General features: G+C 39.4%; 2 protein-coding genes across 2 annotated transcripts in view; both read right to left on the minus strand.

Moving 5' to 3' along the window:
- LOC102872255 (poly [ADP-ribose] polymerase 15-like) overlaps window positions 1-7,077 on the minus strand; it is a 35,206-nt gene extending 28,129 nt beyond the window's left edge. Inside the window, exons 1-2 of the mRNA XM_006884304.1 lie at window positions 7,056-7,077; window positions 3,901-4,053 (exon numbers count right to left, since the gene is read on the minus strand). Of these exons, the coding sequence (XP_006884366.1) occupies window positions 3,901-4,053; window positions 7,056-7,077 (175 nt within the window). The remainder of the gene's footprint in view (window positions 1-3,900; window positions 4,054-7,055) is intronic.
- Window positions 7,078-7,160: 83 nt separating this feature from the next.
- The window catches only part of LOC102872658 (poly [ADP-ribose] polymerase 9-like), a 15,979-nt gene continuing 13,515 nt past the window's right edge, over window positions 7,161-9,624 (minus strand). Inside the window, exon 2 of the mRNA XM_006884305.1 lies at window positions 7,161-7,933. Coding sequence (XP_006884367.1) covers window positions 7,161-7,933 — 773 coding nt within the window. The remainder of the gene's footprint in view (window positions 7,934-9,624) is intronic.

The following is a 9,624-nucleotide window of genomic DNA, read 5'->3' on the forward strand; positions in this document are numbered from 1 at the left end:
TGGCTCCTTGGAGGCAAGGATTCTGAGGCTCCGTCTAACATTCTTTGGACATGTTGTGAGGAGAGACCGGTCCTTGGAGAGGGACATCATGCTTGGGAGGGTGGAGGGACGACGCAGGAGGGGAAGGTCCTCTATGAGGTGGATTAATTCAGTGACTGGGATAATCGGGATGGGGGTGTCAGAGACGGTGCGATTGGCACAAGACAGAGCAGAGTTTAGGGCTGTTGTACATAGGGTCGTTATGAGTCGCAAACGACTCGACGGCACATAACAACAACAACAAAAACTGCATGGACCCCAAATCATAATCAAATGGAGTGTTTTGCTTAAGTTCTTCAATTCTGTTTCATTTTCATTTTCCTTACACAAACAGCTAGTTGGCTGGCTTCAGTTCAATGACACTCCCAATCAAGGGTCAAGATTTCTCCTTGGTTCACATCTAAGACAGCTGGGTTGGATGGTTCAAATCATGGACCCTGCATTTTGACTGATAGATAGGTTTGTCGTGCTGAGTTCACAACTTACTAGCTAACATGTGACATGTGGCTAATCAGTTCATCTGTCACGCAGAGACTGTTGTACGACCTCCAACACAAGGACATAAATGAATTTTAATTATTTATTCATCAAAAACAGATATAGAGCTATATGGTATTTTTGGTGTTAATTGCTAGAGAGAGTCAGTTCTGACTCATGTGATTTATTGGTTTATCTATCATACAGTCTGGTTGTACCTCTGTCACAGGGAGATAATATATGAAAAGTGCTTAGTGCAGAAATAAATGCTAGTTTCCTGACTATCATTCATCGAAATGGAACTGACTCATAGCTGATATTTGCTTGAACTTCCATAGCTGTATATCACACCAGAGGAAGCACTGTGGAGCCACTTGTAGACTCGAACTGTCAGAGAGGTACAGCTTTTGAAAACTCCAGAGAGTTAAGCCATGAGATAGATGTTGTTATTGTTAGGTGCTGTCGAGTCAAGTATGACTCGTGGCAGTCCTGCGGACAACACCTCTGCACCCTATCCTAGTCTGTGCTATCCTCGTAACTTCTGATACACTGAGCCCATGGCTGCAGTCACTTTGCTAATTCATCTGGTTAAAGGTCTTGTTCTCTTTTGCAACCCTCCACCTTTCCTTTGGAAAGGTTGTTGTGATGTGCCATCAAATTACTTACGACTCAGAGTGACCCTATGCACAAGAGCTCTGAATCTAGCCCTGTCTTGCACCATTCTTGCAATCCTGAAGAATAGAGCCCATTGTTAGAGTCACTGTGTCTACATCTTGTGAAGGTTCTTCCTCTGTTTCATTGATCCTCTGCCTTTTCCACCAGGATCTGCTCCTGACAACATGCCCAAAGTATGTGAGTTGAAGCTGCACCACTCTTGACCTCTCAGGAACACTCTGGTTGCACTTCCTCCAAGATGGATTTATTTATTCTTTTGACAGTCCAGGGAATATTCAGTCCTCTTCTCCCACACCAAAACTCAAAGACATTGATTCTTCTTCTGCTATCCTTATTCACTGTCCAAATTTCCATGCATAGCAAGTAATCAAAAACACCCTGAATTGGATCAGGTGCAACATAGTCTTTAAACAGACCTTAATCTTTTCTCTTCAGTACTTTGGAGAGGTTATTGAAAGTAGATTTCCCCCAATGCAACATGCCTTTTGATTTCTTGACTGCTGTTACTATGCATGTTGACTATAATAGTGGTTTAGTGGTAAAATACTGGCCTGCCAATACACCAGTTGCTTCACTGGATAAAGATAGGCAATCTCCTCCCATGCAATTTTATTGCCTTTGAAAGTCCACTATAGAGTCAGCTATGAGTTGCTTCAGAATTGACAGTACACAATAACAGCATCAACAGATCTAAATATATAGATAGAAACATATGTATGCACACATTCTCAGTGTGGGGGTGCAGGTGTGTGTTACTTGAGTATTGTATATGTGTTGTTAGTTGCTGTAGAGTCAGTTAGGGCTCATGGCAACCATTTTGCACAGAGTGCAGCAGCACCATAGGTTTTCAAGGCTGTCCCCTCTGGGGCTTTCTTCTGACATACTTTGGACATGTTGTAAGGAGAGACTGGTCCTTGGAGAGGGACATCATGCTTGGGAGGGTGGAGGGACGGCGCAGGGAGGGGAAGACCCTCTATGAGGTGGATTGATTCAGTGACGGGGGTAATTGGCATGGGTGTGTCAGAGGCAATGCGATTGACACACGACAGAGCAGGGTTTAGGGCTGTTGTACATAAGGTCGCTATGAGTCGCAAATGACTCGACAGCACATAACAACAACAACACCTCTCAGAATCTCAAAACACATCACCTAACCTGTTTTAAAAGGCACCTCTGGGTGAATGCGATGTGACAACCTTTTGGTTAGTAGTGGAGCAACCAATCATTTTCACCACATGGAGGGGAAAGTACTAAATGAACAGATATATGCAGAAAAGTGAACAGATAGAGGGGTCAAGATGTATGCACCAACTGAGTTCCTTTTTAAATGTTCAGGCTTGAAATTAAGCTAGATCCTCTCACTCAAGAAGAATATAATATAAATCTTCTATAAAACTGCATACTCTAGCCTTTTATTCATATCACTACAGCTTATAGTTTTAATGGTTTCATGGTTTAACTTTTGAATGCTACCAGTTGAGTTTCATCTTGTGAATAGCATTAACTTTAAAAGAAAATTCTAACTTTCCTTTAAATTAAATTGATTACATCTACCATTAGAACATTAAATCCCAATGACTTAAGTTATTTAATTGAAACATATTATGCCTGCTTTATAATTTTTTTTTTAATTTGTGGGGGAAAGAGACTAAGAAAGCAAAATTACACTTAACCTTTCTTTTTCAAAAAAGTTCTATGCATCACTAAGGAGCAATGATTTTTAAGACACTATGTAACACGGGAGAATCTGAGCATTATGCTGAACGAACTGACTCAGTTCATAAGGACAAATACATACAGCCATTATTGTGAAAATAAAAGGATAAGATGTGGAAAAATACTCAAAATAGGAAGGGGAGGCAGTGAAGGGGGTAGGTGGAGAGAGGGCCAGAGAATCACTAGGGCAACAGAGTTTGGCGGGTGGAGGGAGGGGATGAAGGAATTAGGAAAGATTCAATAGGGACCTGAAAAGACAAGTAATGATGGGAATAGATCAATGCTAATTAATTTTAGAAAATAGAATGTTTATGAATGATTATAGGAAACACAATGTAAATGAAGGAATGTGTGAAACACAATGTACATGAATAAAACACAGTGTACATGAATTTTATATGCACACCAATAGAAAATTTAAAAAAACAAAAAATATAAAAAGGTATATGAATAGAAGAACTTAACATTTATTAAATTGCTATTAATATATTTTGATATTTCAGTATGATACAGGCAATGAGAGCTGATATCAAAGTGTCTTCTAGGACCTTTACACAGTTTTGTCTCATTTAATTTTACTTGAGAAAGTAAGTATCTGACAGAGAAGGAAACTAGAACTATGAAGGTTAAGTGATTTGGCCAGGGCTGACGGCCTTGTGCATAAACTGTTGTATTGTCTACTCAAAGGCAGGCAGTTCAAATCCACGAGCTGTTCCTTCTGTGTGCTTTACAGACTCTGAAAACCTGGAGGATCAGCAGTGAGTTGGTTCTGGCTTGATAGCAATGAGCTTGAGTTCTTTTGTTTGTTTTGGCTTGTTCTGACACAATGTAAGAGGCATAAGTGGGATTCAAATCCAGGTCTTTCTGATTCCAGAACCCATGTATATCCTACACCGTTCTCTGTCTACTCAGAGAAATGTTAGCCACAGTTTTCTTTCTATCCTTTAGTTATCTTGCTATTAACAGCCAAATAAGATATCTTAAAGAACATACCTGACTTCCCATTGAATGTCTTTGTTGTTGAATTGACAATCACATCAGCCCTCTCTTTGGTGATATCGCCAATAGCAACCTGGAAAGTAATTGCACCAATTTGCATTTCATGTGCTGCGTACTGAGGGCTAGAGACAATCCCAAAAGATAGTCCTGCAAAGAAAGAGAACAAGGTTTTCAAAAATAGGCTGACTCCTTATGGAAAGAGAAATGGAAGGACTCTATTCCCTTTCCCATGCTTCTTTTCTTCCTGGTGATAGAATCCAAGCATTGCTTCATATTCTGTGCTGTTTTACTACTGGTTTTCTTCTCCTCTACTTTAAAAAAATGTTTTAAATATTATTTGGTTGAAAGTATACAAAGAACATCTGTCTCCCACTCACTAGTTTATTTGAAGACTGCTTCCTGGCATTAGTTGTGGTTACTTCAGTGTATCAATATCTCCCAGCTCCTACCATTGACTCCCCATTCCAATGGCTCAGGGATTAAAAATGAATACAAAGGTAAGTTGGGTGAAGTGGAAAGCAATATACAATCAGGGTTTGATGAGATGTGGTGATTGATTATATTATAATCAATACCATATTTCATAAAATAATGCACATGAATAATTGAATGAAAATCAACCTTTGTAAATTTCACTTAAATAATAAAGTGGGGAAAACTCTAAATACACAAACATACACCAAAAAAGAAAATAGTACATTGTGAAAGTAAGAGCAATTATATTCTCTCAGTTAAAAGGATGAGGCAGACACACCTGAACAGATTAATAACTTTTTTAATCAAAGTCCTTTCAGGGCGTGATCTTATAAAAGGCTGACCTCTCTCAGAGATTATTTTATGGCATTTACGTAAAGGGACATGGGTTTAGAGTGGTTGAGTCATTCATCTCATATTAAACAACAGCCTTCAAACTCAAAAACTGAATTTTTTTGTCACTTCACACTAAACACACACACACACACACACACACACACACACCACCCCCCTCCCAAAACTTTATGCCACTGAGTTGGAACCAACTCACAGGTGACCCTCAAGCAGGTTTTCAGTGTCTGTAAATATCACAGGAAAAGGTTCCCTTGGAGCTACTGATGGATTCGAACAGCTGGCTTTTGGGTTGTCAGTATGACTGCTTTTCCATAAGGCTATCTAAGTTCCCAGTAGCTGTAGTAAGGGCCACTCAGAGAAATTACTTTAATCATATCTGGATATTATTCTCTACTTTACATTCAAGCTTTACAATTTACATCTGTCACTTCAACTTAATTAAACTTTTCCACATTTATTGAGAAGCAGTGGAACCACCTGCCCATGAGACCACTCGGCAAGTTAAATTCTACAAAGTTAAATGTATAGGAAGTATTTTGAAGCATTCACACTTTATTTTATCCTTTGTTAGAACATTTGGTCTCATTGCCAGTAGTTTACTTAACATAAATATAGTTGTTTCCTTTGTCCCCAGTAAATATAGCATGCTCCAAGCTCTGCCATCACTGATTTATACTTCATGTGAATTGGCTTTGCTTCCTTTACTGGATTTCAAGTACCACAGAAGAGTGATAGCCAAACAACTTTACCAGACCTTGGGTTTTGCCAGTCATCAAAGTTGCATACTTGGGACTTCCATTTAACTCTCTGGTGAATTCGTTGAAAGGTAACTGAAAATAGAAAGAAAATCAGTTACTGACAACAATGATCTGTTAAACATTGAGTCTAATTCTTTGAAACACCAAAAGTCTGACATCACTTAGGAACCGTGATTCTTGATAGATTCTCTCTTGCTTGAGAAACTTTGTAGTTAAAGAATTGTGATTTAATGGATCCTAGTAGTTTTATCCATAAATATCAGTGCTGATTTACTTTACTTCTTGAGTATAACTAATATTGTACCCAAGAGAGTAGGTTGGAGACCTCCTTGAGGGAGGTTAGGTTTTGCAAAAGCTCCTTTTAAAAGCTTTTTTAGCCAACAATTAACTAAAGAGCCACAAAGAAAAAATTCTGTAAAATGATATTAGGATCACAAAAACTCATCTTGTTATACTAGATTTACAGGAGTTATGTATTACTTTTGTAGTCAAAGTAGTCCTCTCCTAGACTTGGTAGTTATGCTAGTCTTCTTCTGAAGTAGTGAAGACTATCAAATATGTGTCTGTAGAGGGGAGGAAGATCTACCAAGATCTCCTTCATGAAATCACTAAAAATACTCATCAATTGAAGATTCCTTTGAAAAGGAGAGATGTTTTGGTCACATGAGTGATGAAGTTGAGCATTTCATAATGAGTAGAATTATAAAACTTCATCTGCATTGTTCAGTTTATGTATCATAAAATGCTTGCTAATAATAATTTTGCCTCAGTCTATATTTTGGCAAAAATCAAGTTCTTAGCTATTTTTACATTGTTGTTGTTGTTATATGCGTGCGAGTCATATTGTTATTGTTAATTGCCATCAAGTCAAACAGGACTCATAGCAACTCCATGAACAAAAGACCTGAGGCCTTTCTATAACTATTGTTTCTCCAAGTTCATAGAGTTTCCAGAGGCATGTGGTTTAGGAAGTGCATGCTACGCCTGCTTCCTAACCTGTCTTGAAACTGGGAGCTCCACCAAATACTTTCCACCATAGACAGCCAAGGACATTTGAGACCCCAATGGTATAAGGTTAAGCATCACAACAAACATAGATTACCTCAGCACAGCAAACTGACAGAAGAGTGAACTATGACTTAAAAGAATGTTCCTCCAAAATATAGTAACAAGGGATTAAAATATAATCCCTCATGCTCAACTTTTAAATACAAGGGCCCTCCATGAGGTTTTGTTGACTCTAAAAAAGAGGCTTTAATAATAAAAAAAAGAGATAAGGGAGGGGAAGGGGGGGAAAACTCCACAATGACCCTCAACTAAGACAAGAGAGCTCATCTTACAGAGTCGTCACTTCACCCAGTTTCCAAAATGGAGACAAGGGCTTGGCCTTAAATGCAAGTGTCCTCCTGAAGGTCTTGTTGACTGTAAACAAGAGGCTTAAACAATGAAACAATCCACACAGATCCTCAAGAAAACAAGAGCACCATCATAGAGAGTTAGGCCAAATTAGTCAGGTAAAAATAAAAACTAAGTAGAATTTAGTAGCAAATATTATCCCATTACCTAGACTTATTTTTCCCAGCATGCGTAGGTAAATATGTTTATAAATTAGTTCATGCAGTAACTAGAATTATTTCTAGGAGATCTTTGCTATACCAACATGAGATCCTAAAGAAAGGGTGGGGCTTCTTGACTCACCCAGGAGTCCAGCTCGTTCCTTCCTAGGATGAGTTCAGATGCCCTCTTAAAGGAATCAGTTGTAGCGTTTTCATTGCTCACCAGGTGAATTTCTTTTAATTGATTCACCACTAATTTATAATAGTTATAAGCCTTGATAGTCTCCACAATGATGCATGTACACAAATCCAGAGGAAACTGGAAGATCCCAGAACTTATGGCTGGAATTGCAACCGACTGAATGTCCAGATTTTCATAGAGGACGTAATCTAGAATGTTTCTAATGACCCTTTTCAACTGTTCAATGCATCTCTCTTTATCTCTCTTTGTCCACCGAGGCCCAACTGCATGGATGATGAGTTTGCAGGGAAGCCTGCCTGCTCCTGTGACAGCAATCTCACCAGTTGGTACTCTACCATATCTGGCAACAAAGCTTCTGCTCTCCTCCTGGATTTCATAGCCACCAGCACTTACTAGGGCCCGGGCCAGGCCTCCCCCGTGTTGAAGGTCTCCATTCGCTGCATTTACAACAGCATCAACAGCATGTGTGGTGAGGTCATCCTTCCAGACCGATAGCTCTACTCCAGGCCTTAGAGTTTTTTTGAAGACTATTTGACGTCCCAGGGCTGGGGGGGCCATGGTGTAGAAACCATAATTATTCTGGAGGTCGTCATACAGCGGGCTTTCATGAATTTTACATGTTTTGAAGCCATGGTGTTGAAAAGAAAGTTGCCGGCAACAGCTATCACTGAGAATGTCAATTTCTGGAAAAGAAGAGAACATATAAAACAAAGAAAGGTACAGAGTTCCACATAAAGGATGCAATTCCACTTCACACTAAGGATTAACTTTCCTAAATGCTAAAGAGTGTCGAGGACTCTCCTTCATAGGGTCGCTATGAGTCACCTGCAACTCGATGGCACTTAACAACAACAACAATTTCAAAAGAGAGATTAACTTCCTTTAACCCCCTGAATGATCCTCCTTTATGACTAGACCATGGCTGTCCAACACTTTCCAACATTAAGTCTCCAATAAATTGCTTGGTCTTGTGCTCAGCATACATTAAGGAAGGCACAATGACGGTGGTGGGAAGCGCATGCAAATGCGAACACTCATGCATTCTTTAAAATCTATACAAAGAATGCTGAGATTGAGATACTTTGTATTTAAGAAACAAATGATGAAGAACTTAATTATGAGTAAAAATGTTGCTAGGTAACTTCAAGATGACTCTAACTCACATTGTTGTTATTGTTATTGTCAGGTGACATAAAGGCAACAGTGGCTCAATTCTATGAGCAACAGATATGAATTCTGTCCTATCCAGTTCTATCTTCACCATCTCTGATGTACTCAAGCCCATTGTTATAATCACTGTGTCATTCTATCTCATGTAGGGTCTTCCTGTCTTCCTCCCTTTCACTGATCCACGACCTTTCCTAGGATCATGTCTTTTTTTCTCCAAGCACTGACCCTTCCTAACATGGCCAATGTATGTAAGGCAAAGTTTGCCTCTTTGCCTGTAAGGAGCACCCTGGCTGCAATTTCTCCAAAGCATATTTGTTTGCTCTTTTGACAAATAGTCCATAGGATATTCAGTACTCTTTTCCAGAACCTCAACTCAAAGGCATTGAATCTTCTTCTGTCATCCTTATTTATTATCCAACTTTCAGCTTCATAGCAAGTACTTGAAAAACCCCATAGATTGGATCATGTTCACTTTCGTTTTTAAACTGGTATCATTGTTCTTTAGCACTTTGGAAAGATCCTTGACAACAGTTTTTCTGAGTGCAACGTATTTCTTGATTTCTTGATCGCTGCAACCAAGGAATGATATTGATTGTGGATCCAAATAAGACAAAATCATTGACATTTCCATTCCCCCCCCCACCCCACATCTATCACTATATTGCCTATAGCTCTGGTGGCGAGGATTTTTGTTTTCTTCATGTTGAGATCATATTGAAGGCTGTAGTCTTTGATCTTCTGTTATAAGTGCCTCATTTCTATCTCCAAAACCATATTTTTCTGTCATTCTTGTTTCCAACTTTTTCATTCCAGTTACCAGTTATTACCAATGAATCTTGATTGCATACTTGATCAATTTCAGACTGCAGAAATTGGTAGAAAGTCTCAATTTCTTCATCTTTGGCTTCCATGGTTGATCTGTCAGGTGAGGTTCATGTGTACAGAATTTGTGTTCTTAAAAGGTATTTACCGGACTACAGTTCCCAGAGGTCTGTGGGGAAACGCCATCTTTGTAAACTTGAACTTTGCTGGGAGATCTGCAACCCAGCCTTCCTGTCTGCTACCACTGCAGCCTCCCTGTCTGCTACCACTGCAGGTACCGACTACAGTTCCCAGAGGTCTGTGGGGAAACACCATCTTTGTAAACTTGGACTTTGCTGGGAGATCTGCAAGGACAGCAGAGGCAGTTCCAGGCCGGGGCTTG

Source organism: Elephantulus edwardii, unplaced genomic scaffold, assembly GCF_000299155.1.
Source record: "Elephantulus edwardii isolate Elephantulus edwardi_28Jun2011 unplaced genomic scaffold, EleEdw1.0 scaffold00032, whole genome shotgun sequence".
Classification (NCBI taxonomy): domain Eukaryota; kingdom Metazoa; phylum Chordata; class Mammalia; order Macroscelidea; family Macroscelididae; genus Elephantulus; species Elephantulus edwardii.